A 23,438-nucleotide genomic window follows, 5' to 3' on the forward strand; every position below is an offset into this window, starting at 1 on the left:
GATTGAATGTCCACAGGAGAAATGTGGTAGAATTTGAGAAAAAGTTGAAGAACTACTCAAATAGAAAGAGGAAAGAGGCTCAATATGAAGGAGGAAAAGGACTGAGAACAGCCTGGGGAGAAGGAAGACTGAAGGAGGAGAATGAATTTGGTAGGGCAAGGTGAATGAGAAAAGTACAGAAACAAAAATTGGCAAGACAAGGTTCTTACTGAGAAAGGAAAAGGAAGGAGTCCATGACTGTCAAGCTTTAAGAAGTGACAAAAGCATGGAAAGGAGTAAGGAGATGATAAAAGGGTATAATCATGTTGTTTGTTGTCCTCAGTCCCTATCCCACTCTAACTTACTTTTCTGTCCAACCTTGTGGAAATCCTGTTCTATTGTTAACATACTGCCCTTAATAGGAAAGCTGTGCCCTCCTTCCATGAATTACTTTGTGTATATTTTGTATTTAATTTAAATCGTATTTTTTTTTTACCTCAAAATGTAAGATCCCAGAAGGCAGGGATAGTTTTGTTTTAGTTCCTGGTAGATATGAGACTCTTAAAAAAATATTTGTTCAACTGAGTTGAATTTGCAAAACTCAGGCAAATACACTGTTGTCAACCTTTGTTAGGTTCACTTCTAAACAGGAGCTGGTCACTCTTACATTTTAAATTGTGGTCCATAAATCCAAATCCTCAATGGTGAAGGTTGATGGAAGTTGGTGGAGTCCTAGGGCCTAAACTCTAAACCTCAACCTGGGTCAATTCTTCCTCATGGTTCATTCCAATACTGAGCAGATTTCCTCCCACAGAATGGTAGAGGAAGAGTAAAATTTCAGGTTCTAGATTGTTGGTCTGTGTAAAGGGAGAATGGTGGCAGACAGATGGAGTCACTAGTCAAGACAGGGAGCAGTGGTGCCTTGATAGTTATGGAGTAAAGCAGAAAAGGAAGTTTTAAGTTTTTACCCTCCAAACCTAGCTTGGTCAACTTTACTTCACTCAAGTATTGTGTAAATTGTCTACTTCCTATACTGTGCTGGTGGGAGCTCATGAAATTTAAAATGAGAAAGTAAGTATGAAGAAGGACAGTAGTTGAGGTACTCTGAAGTTCACAAAAGTCAAGAAAGGAGCAAACTATAAAACTACGACTTCAAACATTTATACAAATATGCACAGAGAAAAGGCAACAAGCAAAGTGAATCAGACATTCAAGGAGACAATTTTGACATAATAGTCATTGCTGTAACTTGCCAGGAAGGCCCATGACTAGAATGTGGCTTTGGATCAGTACACCTTTAAAAAAAACTGGATGGGTAAAAGAATGTTGGGGCACCAACCAATTTCCTAATCCTGGCATATTAAGAATGTATACTAGTAAGAGGAAATTCATGAATCATTGTGTGGGAAAGCATTTGGGTAAAGACCAATGGTGAGATAAACACAAGTGATTTTTATCATTGGAATGTACCACAGACCATCTGGACAGAAAAAGGAAATAACAGGTGTCTCTTGAAACTGGACATACACTTTATTAGCACATAATTTTATAACATCTTTTCTTTTTTTCAGAAAATAATAGCACTTACTAACCACCAAAGCGTGCATATGAATTTTAGGGATAGCCATAGTTTTGGGGAGAAAATCTATAGATCAAGAGTCTGAAAACAGATTACAAGCCTGGTAGAGAGGGATGATACATTAATGAAGGGGGACTTGAATTATCCAAATATCTGGCAGATAATTCTATATGCTCTCTCTTCCACTTTTTGGCTAAATTTCTTAAGAATGCCATCTACAATTAGTGTCTCCACTTCTCCCACTCTCCTAAACCTTCTGTAACCTAAGTTTCCAACTTCATCATTCAACTGATACTTGCCTTTCCAAAATTACCAATGATCTCTTGGCCAAATCTAATGATCTTTTCTCAGTCCTAAAATCTTTGGCCTCTCTGTAACATTTGATACTGTTGAACATACTGCCTTCATTTGTTTACCTGTTGTGTACTTCTTTGTTAAAACGGAGGATTCTGTGGGGGTGTGGGCATTTCTGGAGAGTGACAGTGATGGAGAGAGAAAATCAAGAAAACTTTGAATTAAAAAGGGGAAGATATAAATTTGGTTTACGGTTTCAAAACATAAAAAATTGTATGATGCTATCTGTGGACGCAGATAGCCAAAAATTAGTAAGTATTCATTCGAACACCTCCAGCTATAATAATTTCTCATGTTACTGAAAAATCTGAGTGGGGAGAGGGTAGAAGTCAACAAACCAACCAACCAATCAACCAAATATCCAATCATTTGCAAAACTTTGTATTTACTAAAGATGCAATAAAACTGCAGAAAATCTGATAGGGTGAATAGTGACTTGCCTACTTACTCTTAAAAGGTTAGGAAAGGTAGATCGTCATTCAATATAAAATCAGTCCAAATTACACACAAAAAAACCACCCTGGACTTGAAAAATGTGATCCTTGCTTAGCTACTAGCCCTGCCTGACTGCCTTGCCCTCTCTTGAATACCGAAGAACGACATAGATGAAGCTTCTTTCTTTTTTCCTTTCCCTGCCTGCATGATGCCTGAAAATAGACTGCAATGAAAAGGAACAGCTCAAACTCAAATCCTTTGAAAGGTAAAGGAACACTTTGAAATGTATTCCCCAACACCATTCTCCAATTGAATAAGAATGACAAAAATCACTCACCTATAGCATGTTAAAAGTTTACAAAGCACTTGCCTCTTAACTTTGTGAGTCAAGTAGAACAAGATTTATAATTCTCATTTTATGAACAAGGAAATTCAGCCGAAGTGAAAGTAAGTGACCAGCCAATGGACACCCAGAGAAGTGTCAAAATCCTGACTTTCAAACCCAGGTTCCTTCTGACAGGGGTCCCGTGTTCTCTGTGCACTAGACATTGCCTTCCCCAGAAAGAGATGAGCAACTAATGGCTGAGTGATTGGACTCAATTCAGCCACTTTGGTCCAAGACACTCTGCCAGGGAGCACCTAGGTGGCACAGTGAGTACAGCACCAGCTCTGGAGTCAGGAGGACCTGAGTTCAAATCCAGCCTCAGACACTTGACACTTACTAGCTATGTGACCTTAGGGAAGTCACTTTACCCCAATTGCTTTGCTTTCCCCCTCTAAAAAAAAAAAGAAAAGAAACAAAATACCCTGCCATCAGAGTGAATCTATGTACATCTCATACATCCAAAGCAGCTTCTGCTGAAATAAGAATCCCTGCTGCACACACAGGTTTCTCAGGAAGCACCACATTAGGAGTAAAGCAACACTTCTGACTCTAGTAAGTTAGTCAATACCTCCTAAACTCTCATAGTGTATGGAGATCTACACGAGGTGATCAGAAGGGGACAGAAAGGTAATACAAGATATAGCCTCTGACCTCGATATGACTTCACAATAAAAACAGCATAGAAATGAACAAATATGAAAAAGAGAAAACACAAGAACAACTCTTTGGACAAATGTAAACGAACATAATGTAAATCCTGGAATAAATATTGAGGGAATGCTGAGTGACCAGACCTGGAGGCTCATACAGAAAGGCTGCCTGGAAATAATGAGGTTTGACTGAACAGAGAACATGAATTGGCAAAGAAGGGGGAAAGGGATCTTGAGGGGCAAATGACATTTGGAAAGGCTTCCAAGTGGGCACAAGCTTCCAAGGTAAATGCGTTATTTGTCAAATGGTTTAGACTTTCTTCACTATGACACTCGAGGATTATTATTCCACTCTCACTCTCCTTCCAACACACACACAACTACTAACCTTCTATGTTCATGGCCTCCCTCAACACTTGGAGCTTCTTCTGTCTTCCTCGTATCCTATCCAAGGCACTCGATATCGCTGGTGAGGTGGGTAACTCTGGCATATGGCGAACTGGGACCAGTCTCTGAGGACCAAACACATCCAAGGCTAGACTTCCATCTGAGTATCTTGCCTCTTTCTTTCTAGGAGCAGTAGAAACTTGTGTTTTTATCGTCTCAGGGAAACAGTGACGAAGTCTTCCAATCTCTCCAGAGAGCAGGTCTTCGTTGGCTGGGTTGTCAGAGGAGCAGAGCAAATCCAGGGATGAAGCCCAAACCTTCTGCTTATGAAGTACGCTGGGGCCAAGGTTACCTTTTCTTTCTGTGCCATTAGTTTTATAGTGATAAAAGGCACAGGGACCTTCTGAATCATCATATGCAGGGTTGTAATCTGAGGAAAGATCCTTAAAATAATCTTCCTCATTGGGTGTGTCTCTGATGGAGAGAAATCCCATAGACTTACTAAGCCCTTTATTAAGAAAACTCTGCTGAGGCAATGCAGCCTTGGGTACAGCTAGTACATCAGAAGTGGAGCTTCTTCCTGCAATAATAAGAATCTATCATGTATGCACACATTTTTTTCAGACTCTACACTGGCATTAAAATTGCAAGTGACTATGTATTTTTCTAAATATTCTCAAGAGGTGGAATCCAAATAAATTACCAAAGAAATGTTACCCTAGAGCACTTGAAAATGAAAATATACGCATTACCTCATTTATTGTGATGACAGGAATATTTCTGCTACTATCCAATCTATTATAATGTCTATTTCCCGGAAATTGATTGAACATTAGATTATGTAAGTCTTGCTTCCTGCTACCTTCTAGATACAAATCAAATGTTTATTACCTCATAAGCAGCCCTAGTATACTCTAGGAAGTCAAATAAATATTGTTTTAAAAATCTCTGCTTTTTATAAACGGACAAAATTTTGATTCATTGATGCACAAAATTCTACTTTCTATGATTTACTGATACTTACTTTGTGATGAGTAAAATACATGTTATAGTGAATAGTCAAGGGCTCTATAAACTGCAATATACTGGGAATGCAATTTTTAAACCTTGTCTAAAGTACACAAACATGCAGTACTGGCTCTTATTACTGAAACTGACAATTTTTTTTTCTCCATAGAAATAAGGTTCTAAAGAGTAGTTTAATTTCCAGGCTAGTGCAAAAAAGTAGATCAAGAGTAGTATATGTGTAATGAAATATACTAAAAATATTTCTGCAATACTAAAAATCAAACTAAAAATTAAAGAATGAGATTAACATAATGTTAAAAATACATGTAAAATGCTCGTGTTGAAAGGAGAAATACATCCAATTAGAGGAGGAAGAAGAGTGTATCAACAATGCTGCTTGCTGCTACTGTGGCTATGTAAGACCAACAATACCAGCACATAGAAGGGCTCCCAGCACAGGATCTTTAATCTGCTTTTCTAAGGAAAGCAACTTTAAGGGGTTAACAATCTCACTTTAATTAGACTTACATATACCATTCATTTAGTTCAGGGGGAAAAGTCAGCACCCTGAACTTCAGAGAGAATACATACAGAAATTACAAGCATACATTATATAAACAGAGCAAATAAACACGAATCAGCAGACAGGCTTCTATCTGTTGGTCCAAGCAATACACAAACAGTTACTAGAGAGAGAAGCACCAACATCTGGGTTTTCAAAGCTGGGGGGGGGGGAGTTCCTATGGCTACCCAGAGTGTTGTCTGGCCAAATCACCAAAACTCTTCCAATGAGTGTGCCCCCAAAACAAAACGCCAACCTCAGATCTTATAGAGGAGTCTCAGGGCCCTGGGACACTTGATTACCTCAATGCTGAGAAGCACTCAAACAAAAAAAATTGCAGCAAAAAGTCCCATTTTCTTTGCCATTACATTTGAAAGGCAAGGTATTTGATGGCCTTCCCATTCCAAAAGAGAAGACAACAAAAAAGTCCCACCCTAATTACCATAACAAAGAGGTAGATAGAAATACCTACAGATATCTGTGGTGTTCCTGGGCATTTTAAAAGTACTTTAGAGCTTCACAAAACCAACTCCTCCTTGGGTCAAATTTCACTTCTAAATATTAGATTTTTCTCTTTTAAATGCCGGCATAGGGGGGTAGAGCCAAGATGGCGGCTGGAAAGCAGGGACTCCCCTAAAGCTCCCCCCCCCAGAGCCATAAAAAATGGCTCTGAACAAATAATAGAACTGCAGAACCCAAGGAACAGCAGAGGGAAACAGGGCTCCAGCCCAGGACAACCTGGATGGTCGCGGGGTAAGGTCTATTGCATGGAGCTGGGAACAGAGTGGAACAGAGCCCAGCGTGGGCTGTGCCCAGACCAACCAGATGGGGAGCTGGGCGGAACAGGCCCTAGCGCCCTGAATAAGTGAGCTGTGGCAGTTACCAGACTTCTCAATCTACAAACACCAAAGACAACAGAGAAGGTTAGTGGGAAAAAACTGTGGGGGCAGAGTGAAAGGATTTCGTGGTTTGGCCACCACCCCAGGGGCAGTGGAGGTGGTGCAGCTACAGAACTACAGCTGCAGTTGCTTCTGGCCCCAGGCCCACCTGGTGGGAGGAAATAAGTGGCGGATCAGAGCAGGAATGCAGAGCCTGCTGAGATCTGAGTCCAGTCTGGGTTGGCGGTTCTTGGGGGAGGAGTAGCGCTGGTATGGCAGAGCTTGCTATGTAGAAATAGCTCTAAAAACAACAGCACAACCCCTCAAGCTTGGGACAAAGTACTCTTTACTCTACAAACAGTAATACCCCAACAAAAAGCTCAAGGGTCAAGTAGTTGGCTGGGAACATGGCCAGGCAGCAAAAACAGTCTCAGATTCAGACTCAGACTTTGGAATCTTTCTTTGGTGACAAAGAAGACCAAAACATACAGCCAGAAGAAGTCAACAAAGTCAAAGAGCCTACATCAAAAGCCTCCAAGAAAAAACATGAACTCAAAAAGGATTTGGAAAAGCAACTTAGAGAAGCAGAGGAAAAATTGGGAAGATAAATGAGAGTGATATGAGAAAACCATGAAAAACAAGTCAATGACTTTAAAGGAGACCCCCCAAAAAATACTGAAGAAAGTAACACCTTAAAAAATAGACTAATTCAAATGGCAAAAGAGCTCCAAAAAGCCAATGAGGAGAAGAATGCCTTGAAAGGCAGAATTAGCCAAATGGAAAAGGGGGTCCAAAAGACCACTGAAGAAAACACTACCTTAAAAATTAGATTGGAGCAAGTGGAAGCTAGTGACTTTATGAGAAATCAAGATACTATAAAACAGAAACAAAGGAATGAAAAAATGGAAAACAATGTGAGCAAGCCTCAATTTCCTTTTGGAAATTTCTATCATTGGTAGAACTACTTGATTTTGCCCTATATATGTAAAGAAGAAAGATATGGGATTGAGATGGAATTAGCTGAGTTTTTTTTTTTAAAAAAGGGAAAGGGGGGAAGATTGTAGGCATATAATTAATTTGAGGAAAGAGGTAAGAAGGAAGATATATTGGTGGTAGAGAGCCCCCTACGTACATAAAACTATTAAGAATATAGCAGAAACAGTACTATCTTGGAGCTGAAGTACCAAAGTTCAAGTCCAACCTTTGTTGGTCAAGTGAACCCAAAGTCACCTCTTCTCTCTGTGTCTTTCTCTCCTCACTTCCACAATACTTGTACTCCTTCCTTAACAAAATTATAAGGAACACACTTTGCAAGTCTTAAAAGGCTGTATAACTGTGTGCTATTATTATTATTTAAAGTCAGAGGATTTGGATGTGAATCCCAGATCTTAAACACCAATGTGGACCTCAATTTATTCTAATGAAGAAGACTCTAAGTTGGCTTTTAGCACTAAGTCTCATGACTCTGCTATAGGAGCCCACCTTCTAAGGAACAGAGGTGACAAGACAATTCTGTCAAGAGCCCACAAAGGTATGAGACGCACCCTAAGGAAAAAAAAGGATGGGTGACTGAAAGCCAAGATGGCATCCAAAGAATCTCAAAGTCCTGTCATGATTCCCACAGAAATGGAAACTGAAGCTCTATGTTATTATAGTTCTGGTGTCCTTGGGGAACTTAGGTGATTATGGGGGCCATTTCCAATCATCCTGATTCATATTTCACCCCTGGACCCAGATGGCTCCAGAGGAGACAGTGAGGCTGGTAACTGCACAGCCCTCCTCACTTAAATCTAATTCATTTGCAAGTCATGGCATCTCCTTCCTGATGTCATGGTCCTCTTTGAGAACAAAGGTCAAAAAAACAACAGATGATTGTAGTTTCAAAAGTAGTAACTAGCATATAAGTGGAACCATGGTGGTGGTGGTGGGGAGTTTAAAGGAGTGCTTGCCTCAGGCTCTATGGACAAATGTAACTATTCAACCTTCAGGGTGCTATAAGCAATCAATCTCCCATGTATGTACACTGTACCTAGCTTGCATGCACATCATTGTTGGTATGTTGTCTCTCACATTAACACAAGAACTCCTCAAGGGTCTTTGTCTTTCTTTGCACACTGCCTGGCACATAGCAAATGGTTAACAGATGCTTATTAACTTGACTCACCCCAAGCAGCCATAGGATGAGAGAAGCCAGAGAAATGAAAATCTAGAAAGCCATTTGATAGCACTGTCTGTAAGAAGCCATGACAGAAAAACTATTCTAACACCTAAAAGTAATAGGAACCAAGTTCCAAATTGGAGTGGAGTTTACTTTTTGGTTCTTCTCTGTCTACTCCCCCAAATGTTAAATCATCCCTAAGTAATTATTGATGAAATATTTCAAAATAACATTTGAAACTAATAATAGAGTAACCTAATATGATACTATATGCAGCACTCCACATCTGTAACATCCCCCTCTATTAAAAAAATTTTATGGGATGTGGGTACTCTTTTAGGTGAACAAAATGTATCACTATGACACAAAATTTTAGTTTTTTAGATTTCATTCAGGCTCATTGACTAGGCCACAAAAATAATCGCAAAGTACTTTTCCAGACTATTTTCAGTCTATTTCCCTTAATGCATTTTTATGTTTCATACAAACTGGACAATGAAATGTTCTTTAACCTGGCACTTCTTTTTATTTTTAATTTAATTTTACTTGAGCAACAAAAATCAGCATTCTCAACCTCAGTTGAGAAAGAAAAGCAAAATCTTGGGTACAAAGATGCATAGTCAAGTAAGATAAATTACTCCACAGGCCATTAAAAAATCCCAATTTGCACTCTGAATCCATTACCCCATATTCAGGATGTGGGCAGCATATTCCACAATGAGTCCTCTGTAACTGTGTTGATTACTAGTTCTTTCAAAACTATCATTAAAATATTGTTTTCCTAGTTCTGCACACTTATTTCTTTTTTTTTTTAAGTTTTACTGATTTGTTTTGTTTTTACATTACAATGATTTACAGATTGCTTGCACATTTTGAGAGGTCTCTTGCCACAAAGTAAAGCAGCTAAGGAAAACTAATAATAGAGTAACCTAATTTGATAGTACATGCAGCATTTTACATCTGTAACATCCCCCTTTATTAAAAAAAATTACAGGATTTTATTTTCTCTCTCTCCCACCTCCTACCCCATTGGAAAAAAAAAAGAAAAATAATCTTTTGGTAACAAATATGCATAGTCAAAGAAAACAAATACTCAATGGGCACAGACACACACACACACACATACATACATACAAGATGTGTGTGTATCATTATGCACCCTCGATTCATCACCCCTCTGTCATGGATAGCATAGTTCATCATTGGTTCTCCAGAATCATGAATGATCACTTTATCGACCATAATACTCATAGCCTTCAAAACTGTTTCTTTTTACATTGTTGCTGTGAATACACAATTTGTTCTCCTGGTTCTGTTCATTTTGTTCTTCATCAGTTTATAAAAGTACTCATAATTGTTCATTTTTATAATACTGGTGTAACGGTATAAATCATTCTGGTTTTGTTTACTTCACTCAGCATTAGTTCACTTAAGTCTTTAAAAAAACACAACATAAGTTTTTATTAATATTTTGTTTCTTACATCACCATAGTTATCCTAAGTATCCCTCTCCTTCCTCCTACCAGAGAATCATCCAATATAACAAAAGTATTTTTTAGAGAGGAAAAAAAAATCAGCACAACTGATTGATACATTGGAAAAGTCCAAAAAAAATATGCTGTGCAATACCTACAGACCTTCTACCTGCATAAAGGTGTAAATAGAGGGTGTCTCCTCATATCCCTTCATCCCAGGCCTGCTGGACCTTTATAACTTTGTTACATTTACTTTTGATTTTTTTGTGTATCACTGTTCTTTCCCTTTACATCGCTATATAATTACTGTGCATACTGTTTTCTCGGCTTACTTTACTCTACAATCATACAGATCTCCTCACGCATCTCTGGATTCATCACACATGTCATTTCTTACAGCACAGTAATATTCCACTATGTTCATCTGCCAAAATTTGTTTAACCACTCTGCAGCTGATGGGCACCTACTTTGTTTCTAATTCTTAGCTATCACAAAAAGTGCTGCTATGGTTGAAGTATACGGGGACTTTCCTTTGAATGATGGCTTTCTTGGAGTAGAGACCCAGTAATAGAGTCTCCATTTCAAAGGGAATGGACATTTTAGTCATTTCATTTAAATAATTCCAAACTGTTTTCCAAAATGATTACACCATTTCACAGCTCCACTAACAATGTATTAGTGTGTCAATCATTCCACAAACCATCAAACACTGACCACTTGAGATTTTGGGGGTCATTTTTGCCACTCTATGCCTACACCCTGTAAAGTTTTTAGTATAAAGGAGTGTTGTATTAGTTAAAGGTCTTTTCTATATCTATTGAGATGATCGTGTGATTTTGGATGTTTGGGGTTTCAAAATTATTAATTATATTGTTTTCTCAAAATTGAATCATCCTTGCAACCCTGATACAAATTTGGACTTCATGAATAATTTCTTGGGTTAACTACTGTAGTCTGATAATGGGTTGTCATCTATGGTTCATTACAGCATAATATAGTTTACTGGTTTATTCTTTTATATTTTTGAATGGTTAATTTGCTTTATTAGATAGCATGATTACAACCCTGCTTTTTTAGATTCACTTAGTACATAGCAAATTTTTTTCCATCCCCTCATTTTTATTTTGATTTTTAAATGTATTTGTGGTAAGCAACACAGTGCAGGGTTTGTTTTCTTATTCAATTTGTCATTTTTTTTTGTTTTATTGGATTATTCAATTTATTCACATTTAAAGTTACAAATGCTAAGTTTATATTTTCCTCTATCTTTCCCTTTTCTATTGTAAACACAGTATTATATTCCTTCAGTTACTTTACCTTATTCCTTTTAAGGTGGCCCTGTTTCCACTGGTTCTCCTCCCCTTATCTCTGATAACTTTCATTTTTTACCCCTTTCCCTTCACAATTTTTCTTATTGGATCTTTTTTTCTCCTGCTTTTATCTAGTTATATAATTCTTCCTCTCTTTTTTTCCTTCTCAGTCATGTAGTTTCCTCCTTCCTCTCCTCCCTTTCAACCAGTCCCGTTTATTAGTTTTAAAAATTTCATTTTTTTGCACCCTTTTCCAAAAAGGATTTTCCTCCCTCTCTTCACTGTTCTACTCTCTTCTTAACCATACTCTTTTTCTGTCTATAATAGACTCCCAGAAATTAGTCTCATAGTCAGAAAGAACAGATTCCTCAATGGTATCTTTCTACAAAAAGAGTTAAGAGAATCTATGACCTGGGGGAAAAGAGGATCTGAAACTTGCCACACCCTGCCATTACAATGAGTAATTCAAACAGATTTTTTCCAAGGACTGGCTAAGGCTAACAAGGTTGATTACAGCTATTTGGTGATGACTTTTTCAGCCAAGATAATCCATCAAACAAAGAAAAAGAAATGTAAGTCTTTAGGTTGCATTACCTTCTTCACCTTATGGAAGGAAAGTTTCAAAGTACTGGCAGAAGACACTAAGAATGAGAGTTTAGATTACCTATAAACATTAACTTAGTTGTTAGCACCAAGCTGTCAGTACTTTAGTAAATGACAAAAGAATGGAAATAATATTGAGGAAATTAAATTACAGCAATCTTGGTATTGTTGCTATAAATGACACCAAGAGAAGAAGAATGTAGCAGCTTAATATGGTTCACAGTTTCTTACTGGAGACGCTTATAAAGGAAATGGTTTCATCATGCTTAGGGACAACAAAGAACAAAATCTTATGGGATATTTGGTCACCCTGCATTGCATCATTAATGATAAGTGTTTACGAAAAAGCTTCCATGAAAATAATGGCAGCTTTTACATCACTATCTACATTATACCAAAAAAATATCAACTAAAAACTGGTGTCTACTGTCCCATCTCTACAAATTTTTTCTGGCGATAATCTACACAAACATTAAGAGGATACTTGATAAGCTTTTGAGAAAGGATTAAGTAGGCTTTAAAAATGACATTCAATAAGATTATGTCTTTACAGTCACACTACTAACTGAAAAGTATAGTAAACACAAAATCCTACAATGCTTATTGCTTGTTAACTATGAAAAAAAATTGACTTGAAAGCACAATACACAGCCTTGAAGGCTCTCTGCATCAGGGTGTGATTCATAATCACTCACATGAGCTCAACAACCTAAATGTCCGCAGACATAAAACTAAGTGTATGAAGAACAACTAATATCCTATTGTGAAAGAAAGTTGGGAGAGTAACCCATAGACTTGGTCCCTCAGTATATATTTTTTTCAACTGTACATGGAAAATAAGGGGGACCCAGAACTGAAAAGAAGAGAAGAACCTTTGGGAAAATGCCATGTTCTTAATGATGTCATTCTTCTCCCTCAAACAAAGGTACATCTTTTTTTTTTTAATATCAATTCTCTTTTTGGGTTGAGTCATGGAATATTACAGCATCTGAAGAATTAAAAGTTTGAGGTCATCCACAGAGCAATAGAAATGCCCAGGTGGGTGTGAGGAGTTTGTTTGCACTATGTTTGGCAGAACAGATATAGCATAAAGGGAATTCATTACATGTATAACCATAGAAAGAGGAGAGATGGTCATAGAGTGAAAGGAAAAGATAACCAATAAATAGTATCCACATGATGTTAGAGGAGCCAAAGAGCAAGGCACTTTGAAAGTTGGGTCGATTTCATCTCAAGGAGTTAAGGAGAAAAAGAGGAGTACAGAAGAGCAGGCATGGAGAGGAGGCTGATTTGTACTATCGTGAGAAATTTCACACTCAGGTAAGATCAGAGATGTATGGAATACTGAGTTTGATGAAAACAAAATGTGACTGCCAATCTTTTCTAGGCTTTGTAAATATAAAGAAATAATAATTACATGAAACCTATAAAATAGGGCTAAAATCACTAAATATACTCAATATGTGATTTACATCCTATTAGTATATGCAAACAGGCATTTATTAAATGTTCTATCATGTTTTGGACACTGTGCTAGGTATTGGGGATACAAAAAAGAAAATGCAACAGGTCCTGCCTTCAGAGAGTTTACATTCTATCAGGGCAGAGAACACGTATATGGATAGGAACAAATTCAAAACAAATTCAAGATGGTTTTGGGAGAGAGAGCCTTGGAGATTGGGGGAAGATGAAAAATTTCATTTAAAAAGTGGTCCTTGAGCTGTGTCGTGAAGGAAGTATAAGGGTGGAGGTGGATGGGGGGGGTGCATGAGGTGGAGGTGCAGAGGGAGTGCCTTGTGGGCATGGGGGATGAGGCATAGCTAGAGGGCCAACTTGACTGAATCATAGAGTACAGGAGGGGAAGTAATGAATAATGAGGCCTGAAAAGCTAGACTGGAGTCAGGTTGCCACAAGCTTTAAAATCAGAACCCAGTAGTTTATATGGTATCCTAGAGGCAACAGGGAACCAATGGAATGGAAAACAGTGACCTGATGGTTAGACCTGGGCTTAACAAAAGCCCCTGAGGCAGCAAAATGAAAGGGGTTTTAGGGCTGTAACAGAAGCGATGAAGATGGTGGCTGTAAATGAGAAGAATGGGATGGATGTGAGACACAGCAGAGATAGAAAAAATGCTTGGTTATGTGGGGTGAGGGTCAGAAAGGAACATTAGCCTGATTCCAGGCAGAGGTGTCCATATGGGCAGCATTGGAGTTTTCTCACAGAGCTTCAATAAGAGAAACTGCTTTTTGTCACTTAAACAGCTTTGAGATCTTTCAAAACTAAATAAAGTTGTTCTCTAAAAGACAGAAGAGTAGGCCATTCATCAGCAGAATGCCCCTTTGGTATTATACCACTGATGTACCAGGCTCACTACAGAGGATAAATCTAATGACAAATGTGAGACTCTTTCTGCTCTTTTGGCCAGAGGCGAGACATTCTGCTTTTTTTCCTATTCCCTTAAACATTTTCTTTTATCTGTAACTATCAAAGGGGAGTTTTGAAAAATCTCTTAAGAAGAAATAATGAGATGAAGTAAAACCTTGCAGACTAAATTTCAGTATTGCTTATATAAATAAACAGTAAAATCACTGTGTCCAGAACAATGGAGGCGGCCTTGCAAAGGATATGGGGCTGAACATGACATAAAAGAGTGGGAGGTCATGGCCCTATTTTCGGAAATTTAATAAATTAAAAACTGAAAACTGAACTATTAAAGCTTTCCTTATGGAAAGCACTGAGTCAAAAGTCACAAGCTAAAAATAGCAAAAACAGTCCTTTGAAATGCTCTGTGTAAAACTGCTCAGCAACACAAAAAGCCTTGATCCTAGGGACACACTTAGCTTATGCTAACTTCAGGACTGTGAATCAAAATGTAGTGTCACTAAATTGAAATAAGACTCCAAAGAAACAGTTTTTAACCAACAACACTCCCACTTTGTTATCTGTCTACTACATTTACCTTTTCTACGTGAGTGCTATACCTCAGCATGCCTTTAAAAAAAAATCTCACTTCGAAATGTAGTTTATAATTTTTACAAAGTAGCACTAAAAAAGCCGTTCTCATCAAAGGGCATCCCACCTTGACCTTGTGCCAATGGAATCTAAAGAGACCCTCTCCAAGCCACTGTGACTGTGGAATAAGCTACAACTTTTAACTGTGCAAGAAAGGCCTGACTTTGCTCTGCTTGGCACAGGCTATTTTATCAGTAGTAGGGAAGTAACATAAAAAGCTGAAGCACTCTTCCATGCCAATGAACCATTATATATAGCAAACATTTGTCGTAGATTTCTACTTATCTCATTAGGTCTTCCATTTAACATCAATTTCTGTCTTAATGTTCAATATATTCTACCTTTGCTGGCCATGTAGAACGAGGGTTATTTTTAAATTTTATTTCAAAATCATCAACTTCCACAGTCAAAAAATTCACCTCCTAGTGACCAACCTGGTGATGACGTCTCTTTTTACTTCTGCTGGATTGGTTCTCAATAGTAGACAAAGTCTATCATTAAGGAACAGACTTTAGAAGTTTCACAGCTTTTCTAGTTTGAGAGAATTCACCATAGCTTATGCTCTACTGAAGTCTTAGGGAAAGTGGGGTCACCTTCCATTACAATGAGGTAATAGAAAAGTACTTCTATGGAGATTGTTAATGATATTTAATTAAAACAGAATCATTTTTTCCTGTTTCTTAATTTGTATACAATTTTACCTTCAACAACAGTTAGGTTGAATAAGTTGTAGAATCTCATGCAATTAAGTTAGAAGGTATACAGTTTTATAGATGCTAACAGTCTTATGAACAACCAAAATAAAGTTGTATTTACCTAGAATCTAGAAGGCTCAAATAAAATTTTTTAAAAAATCTTGCATGTCATCTAAATGGGACAGTGAGATAAATGATAAACAAGCCGCAACCTAGAAATGTTATTCATCTTAAAGCAACTTCCAGAGTATGCTATAATATATAATAATATGTAATATAATTATACGATATGATATATAATTCATATCATAATAGATATTTATTTAATACAAATGAAGATTCAGCCCAGTCTTCTCCAAAATTTACACCTGCAATATTATCCAATGGAAACTGATGCCCATAATTTTGACCATGACACACTCACAATCCTAAAGTGTCATCTGAATCAACAAAAAAAACCAATTAAATTATATCCTTAATATACTTTTAACACTTTTGCTTTTTTAAGTTTGCTAAAACAAAACCAGTACAATCCAATTCAACAACCATTTATTTAAGTGACTACTATATGGAGTGCTAGGACTATAAAGACAAAAATGAAAAATGGTACCTTCCCTCAACGTGCTGATATTCTAGTAGAGGAACATTTAAATACAGATGATACAATACAATACAATTTGAGAGGAGAGACTAATATTTGTAGGGATTAAGAAAAGCGGAGGAGGGATTCTTTTTGAAAGGCCGAAACTCTGATAGTTTATTGATTTTGATTAACTTTGCACTCCACCATTCATGTATAATATGTTGTGCAAGTGTTAGGAATTCTTTTATTCTTTCTTTCTAGGAATAAGACTATTTCTCAATTACCAAAAGTGAGTCAACAACGCTTCTTTCCCTCTTTTTCCCTGTTTGGTGGAGCACTGGATAGGAAAGGAGGTGGAGGAAAAGAAATACATTTAGAAATTAAGATAATGGAGAGTTCTGAGACGCAGCATAAAGAGGCTTGCCCTTGTGCAGGGTACAGGAACAGATGCTGACAGTTCTGACAACACTAGCCAGCTGTAACATTAATTAAGGTGAGACTTTTTTTTTCCTGTTTTCTCTTTTAGAATGCTAAAGTAGTGGGGGCAGCTAGGTGGTGCAGTAAGTAGAACACTGGCCCTGAAGTCAGGAGGACCTGAGTTCAAATCCAGCCTCAGACACTTGACACATGTACTAGCTGTGTGACCTTGGGCAAGTCACTTAACCCCAATTGCCCTGCCCCCTCCCCCCCAAAAGAAATAGAATGCTAAAGTAATCAAGTGCTTTTGATTAAGTCTTGCTAGGAGCTAAGCCCCAGGCCCAAATCCTTTTGCTGATTAGGTGTGAAGCCTCTGGGGCCCTAAGATGGTTGGCAGAGGTTAACATTTTGTTTGGGGCTCTCACTCACTGGAGGAGTGTCCTGTGATTTGACTAGAGGAGACTCTGGGCAGCCTTTGTTAAGAACCCCCCTGGCTTTGGAAAAACCCAGAGGTTGGTGCTTTTCTGGTAACTATGTATTGCTATGGATAGGCTGGTTTGTGTTGTTTGCTCTGTTTATATAATGTATGTTTGTAATTTCTGTTTGTATTTGCTCTGAAGTTCAGGGTGCTGGCTTTTCCCCCCTGGACTAAGTGAATGATATATGTATATTTGATTAAAGTGAGATCGTAAACCCCTTAAAGTTGTTTTTCTTAGAAAAGAAGATCAAAAGAACCTGTGCTAGCAGCCCTCTTGTGTGCTGGTATTATTGGTCTTACCCAGCCACAGCAGCGGCAAGCAGCATTGTTGTTACACCAGTTCCAAGACACAGACCAAGAGAGCAGTGAGGTGGGAAACCTGTGCCTAATGGTGGTGCCTGAGGGTAAACAACAGCCTTGGACTTTGGGATATGCACTGAGGAACGAGTAAGTTAGAAGCAAGGAGCAGCCATGTGGTTCTGATCCCCAGGAGTGAAGTGGGGTCTCAGTTCCAGCTTTTCACTATTTTAAATGCTTTTGCTCATCTCACATCTGAGTAGAAAACTGTGGAAGCTACATGGCCGAGTGGACAAAGAAGTGACTTCAGGGTCAGGAAAACCTGGTTTCAAGTCCTGCCTGTGAGGTGGGTGACTGTGTGATCCTGGGGAAGTCATTTCAACTTCTCAGTTGCTCATGCAATTCTCTAAGACTATAGGCTGCAGACCACATATTAATTTACAATCTAAGAGGAAGCTTCCTCACTGGGAGTTCTCTACATTGATGAAATTACAGTTGGGCAATGTCCCCAAAAGAATAAATCAAGAAGCAAGAATTTACAGAGTCACCTTACGAAAATACACTGACATATAGATGAGAAAAAACACTTTTCTTATATCATAAAAAGTAAGAGGTATGAAATAAATGAACTGAGGAAAAACAGCTATTCAGGTTATTTAGTCATAAATTAACATTTGTCTTCTAGATTAAATGTCAACAATGCTCAAGGACTCAATAATATATCTATCATTTTTCTTAATATTTAATATTTTTTAGCACAATAGGAAAACCATTATAAACTAAATAAATGTTACTAATGTAATAATAATGACAGTTAAAATGGTAATTGTTTACTCTGGAAAATTTCCATGTATTAACATTAACATATATAACATTATATATAATGTATTAATGTTACATTCAAGTCATGTGAATAATATTAAAGAAATGATTTACCAATTTGTGTGGGAAGACCCAGAATCATGCTCATAATTAATTGATTTCTTCCATTTCTTTATCTAACTTACACCATCTAATCCTATGTAGTCATAACTCACATTTATAATTGCTCCTGATAATCAGAATGTTTTTTTGGCAAGAATACATAAAGTCAGCATGTGACTATTCACGATCATTCTTCTTACCAGTGGGTAGGCCTTTTCCTCTCAATCGGTCCCGAAGGGCTTGGCTTCTATCAGGACGTAGTTTCTGCTCATTGTTACATGGAGGTTGGTCTACCTGTATAAATAATCAGAAGTCAGCAATGGCAAGGACTCCTCTCATCCAAGCCTGAATCTCTCCTTTTAATAGCACAGCAACAATAGTAAGTCACTTAGACGTTTTTCTATAACATCCACAAAGGAACCAGAACCTCCTTCCTGCCTTGAATTCACTTTGCTCTGGTTAGACATGAACATCCCAAGTCTGGCCCATTCACCTTCAGAAAATGAAAATGAAATGCAGATGTCAAAAAGCAAGGTGCTCATTAGTTAATGAAATCAAATCAGTAAGCATTTATTATGTGCCTACTGTGTGCCAGGCATCATACTAAGGGCAAAAATAGTCTCAGCCCTCCATAAGTTCCCAGTCAAATGGGGGAGATAATATCCAAATAATTACATACAAACAAGATACAGTCTGAATAAATTAGCAATAATCATCAGATGGAAGGCATTAGCCTTAAGGAGGATTAGGAAAAGCTTCTTATAGAGAGCAGTTTTTTAGTCAAATCTTGATGGGGTGGGGAGGAGAGAAATCAGTTTATTTTTATTTAATTTGTTTTTATTCTTAGTTTCAAATTCTCTCTCCCCACTCTCCCTCTCATTGACATTACAAATACATGTAGTCATGAAAAGCAAGTTACCATGCTAGCCATGTTCAGAAAAAAAAAAGGCCAGAGAAAGAGCAAAAAAATAGGCTTCAATCTGTACTCTGAGTGTATCCACTTTCTATCTGTAGGTTGATAGCATGTTTCATCCTTTGGAATCATGGTGGGTCACTATGTCGATGAGTACTAAGTCTTATTACAATGTTGCTGTTACTGTGTAAATTGTTCTGGTTCTGCTCACTTCATTTTGCATCAGTTCATACAAGTCTTCCCAGGTTTCCCTAAAACCACCACATTCATCATTACTTATAACACAATAGCATTTCATCACATTCACATACCACAATTTATTTAGCCACTCCCCAACTGATGGGCATTCCCTCAGTTTCTAATTCTTTGACATCACAAAAAGAGCTACTGTTTTTATACAAGAATCCTTTCTTTTTTTCCCTTGTTCTCTTTGGGGTATAGACCTAGTAGCAGTATCTCTGGAGCAAAGAGTATACACAGCTTAATCCTCTTGGAAGTTTAGTTCCAAACTGCTTGCCACGATGGCAGGATTTGTTGACAGCTCCATTAACTATGCATTAGTATACCTTCTTTCCCACAGTCTCTGTAGCATTTGCTGTTTTCTTTTCTGTCAACTTTGCCAATGTTATGGGTGTGATGAAGTGGGACCATAAAATTATTTTTATTTTCATTTCTCTATTTGTTAGTGATTTAGAGCATTTTTTGTATGAATATTGATAGCTTGGTTTTCTTCCTCTGAAAACAGGCTATTCACACACATCCTTTGAACATTTTGTCAATACAAGAATGGCTCTTATTCTTACAAGTATGAATTAGTTCTCTTTATATATCTCAAAAAATGACACCCTTAGCAGATAACCTTGCAATAAATATTTTTCCTATTTGCCTGCTCCTCTCCTGATTTTAGCTGCATTGACTTTATTTCCTCTGAGTTTTATATAATCAAAATTGATTGTTTTATCTTCTGTGATCCTCTTTATCCTCTGAATGGTAATTAACTCTTCCACTAATAACAGACCTGACTGGTAATTTCTTCCTTGCTCTTCTAATTTGTTTATGATATTACTCTTTATGTCTAAGTCATGTATCTACTGGGAGCTTATTTGTGTATATATGGTATGAGTTTGTGTTATATGCCTAGTTTCTGCCTTACTGGGTAAGGTTTGATACAATTCTTTTCCTTCCAAACTCGTTTTCATGTTTTCCTTCTAGTCCTTTCATTTCATTTACATTTTCCACTCTTTTTTCTCCAACACCTTCTCTCCACACTATCTTGTATGTACCAATTTATGTACATTTTGTTTTCCCCAGTAGAACATAAATTCCTTGAAGGCAGGGAATGTTTTTGCTTTTAATTTGTGTCCCCAGAATTTAATAGTATCTGGTACATATAAAGTGCTTAAACAATAATTGACCAACATAACTAGGATAGTGAATAATCAAAATATATCAATCCAATTATAATAATCAATTTTACTTTTTCCTCATAAAAACATTCTCTTAAGAATATCCAAATTCACATTAAAATTTTATAAACTTCATGCATTCCTGAAGAAGATACTAATCAAGAAAACCACCAGCAAAGGGCTGATCCAAAAACTAAATAATAGAAAATGACCTCTAAATACATCTTTGCATAAAACTTATTTTTAATCTTATTGTGCTTCTTAGATTGTGCTACAGTCCACACCAGAAAGCTGTAATCAGCCAAATTAGACATCTTTCTTATTATAGCCCTTAAATTGCCTTGCCTGTCTTTATGACCTCAATTCTGTTTCCTCTTTTCCTAAAATAAGACTTAACTGGAACTGCTCCTAAGGGAATATCATTACTTAAATGAGCTAAGCAGGGACATTATAACTGATTTTATTGTCAATCTACAAAGGTAAGGGGAATAAAATGAATCAACAGGGCTTCCAAGTCTGAGGGACAAGATATCAATGATTCCATTATGTACTAATAATAGCAAGCTCCTAATTGCCTTTCTACCAAGGACCTCAAAGCATGTCATAAGCACTATTTCTATTATTTTCACACCTATTCCGTGAAATGGAACTATTATTCCAACTTTAATTAGAGCCAAACTGAGGAGCAGAAATTTTAAGTAACCTTCTCATGACATTACTTTACATTTTTGAACAATCAAAATTATCTGGTAGTTGGAGACAACCGAGCCTTCTACAAATCTGCAATCAGGGATACCCAAGAGCCCTCCAAGACAAGGGAACAGAGTTTATTCAGCCACAATTAGAAAGGGATCCTTTCTCTTCCACTCTTCCCTGTTGTTTAAATTTCTCTGAATTACACAACATCAAGAATGAATATTTCCAGTAACAGACATAGAGAAAGTATCATTTCTCACAATTGTACTATTAGTTATGTCTAAAGGAATGAAATGCAAAAAGGAAAGGAAGCTTCTTTTTTTAAAATGGATGGCTCTGCAATAAAAGAGAAGGAATGGATATATTTGGAAATGAAGGTAACATTTAAAAAAATACTAGCATTTCTTATTTTATTTTTTTTTTCTCGAGCAAATGAGACTAAGGTATGATGGACTAGGAGGCAGAAGCCCAGGATTCAGGTTCTACTTTTGCCTCCCACTAGCCTATAGAATAAAGGAACTGGATTAGAGGATCTCTAAGGTCTTAGTTCTAACAGTCTTTGATACAATGACATTTTCCAAAATAATGTTACCTGCATTGTTAGATTAAGAAAATTTACTATATCCTCCAAGGGTCAGCAAACTCTGGCCTGAGGGTCATATCTGACCTAAGAACTAAGTCTGGTTCTTGCAGTTTAAAATGTTTTAAATAAACAAATAGAAATTTTCAAGTATAAATACTAGTTGATTTGCAGGTCAAATAGGCAGCAGGCTGACTTTGGCCCTTGGGAGTAGTTTGCCAACCTTTGATGTTGACTACTGAATTATAAGAACTATTTGTAGGGATAGTTAAATGCTACTGTAATATTAAATTCTTAAAACATTTGTTTCTCCCTTTCAGAAGCTATGTCCACTTACCAATATAGATATTTCTTATCTATATCTTTATTGTGTGTAGATATATGTATGCATACCTTATCTTTCCATCTTAGCCCTGATCATTGTTAGGTCCTTGAGGGCCAGGTCTATGCTGATTTTATCTTTGTGTCCTCAGAACCTAACACAGTTTATACATAATAGGTACTTAATAAATATTTCCTGAACTGGTGAACTGAACAAAAAAAATTGCCAAACATTCAAAATTTTAAAATGATTAATTAAGCTAGTTGGAATTATAAAAAAGCCATGAGACAGTTTATTCTTTTGATCTAGTAACCAAAGAAGTCAAAGGACCTCATGGAGGCCAAACACAAAAAGAATGGTCCCACGTATCCCAACACGTATGAAGAAGCAATTTTTGTAATAGCAAGCCACTTAAAGCAATGAACCAGGGAATGGCTAAATAAACTATAGTGTATGAATGGAAATGATTACGTCTGAGCCATAGGATATGATGAATATGAGGAATTCAGACAAACAGAGAAGACCTCTATAAAAATGATGTGGAGTGAAAGCAGAATCAATGTTAAAACAATTACAATTCCTACAAAAATAAAGCAATAAGGCAGCTGAATTCAGAGTAAATGTCATGACCAGGCTTGGTACAGATGAGTGAAAACAAGTATTTCCCTACTTTTAGTAGTGGTGAGAGGAACTATAGGTACACAGCATTGTATCTGATATCAAACAAATGCCTGTAGGTTTTGCTCAGCTGGTTTTCTTTGCTTTAAGGAAGAGTTCAAAGGCAAGATGGGAAAGGCAGAAATGTTGGGAAATTACTGTGACTTTCTTTAAAAAAAAAAAGGGATCAATAAAACTTCTAAAAGTAAAAATAGACATTCATGCAGGCAAACAATTTAAATGTAATCTTCTCACAGAATAGAACTGTGGCTTACCCCAGAAAGGCTTCCAAGAACCAGCTTTACCAACTGTTTTACATAAGAGAAAGAAGGTGCACAGTTGCTATTCCTAATGTGGGCACTGCAAGCATCCAGGACAGTCCGTATAGAAACACGAGCATAAATAACATCCTCACACATGCCAAGCAATATGCTGTTCAGATGGTCTCCAAGCTTGATAGGCTGAGTACAAAGGAGAAAAAAGTCATGTTAAATTCACCTTTATAGCTAATATAATAATAATTTTCATCATACTGTATAAACTTGAGACATACTTCAATGAAATCATCACATAGGTAATCTAAAAAAAAATTCCAACAAAAAAGCCCTCTATAATAAATACCAGGGTAATGGGGATGGAGGAAGAGGCTGTGGTTTAGTGGGATTTTTCTTTTGGTTAATAGGTTGGTAGTCT

General features: G+C 37.1%; 1 protein-coding gene across 1 annotated transcript in view; it reads right to left on the reverse strand.

Annotated features, from left to right (window-relative positions):
* The window catches only part of PTPN13 (protein tyrosine phosphatase non-receptor type 13), a 206,378-nt gene that overhangs the window by 124,833 nt on the left and 58,107 nt on the right, over nt 1-23,438 (reverse strand). The window contains exons 5-7 of the mRNA XM_036763757.1: nt 23,021-23,206; nt 18,372-18,465; nt 3,771-4,349 (exon numbers count right to left, since the gene is read on the reverse strand). Of these exons, the coding sequence (XP_036619652.1) occupies nt 3,771-4,349; nt 18,372-18,465; nt 23,021-23,206 (859 nt within the window). The remainder of the gene's footprint in view (nt 1-3,770; nt 4,350-18,371; nt 18,466-23,020; nt 23,207-23,438) is intronic.

Source organism: Trichosurus vulpecula, chromosome 6, assembly GCF_011100635.1.
Source record: "Trichosurus vulpecula isolate mTriVul1 chromosome 6, mTriVul1.pri, whole genome shotgun sequence".
NCBI lineage: Eukaryota > Metazoa > Chordata > Mammalia > Diprotodontia > Phalangeridae > Trichosurus > Trichosurus vulpecula.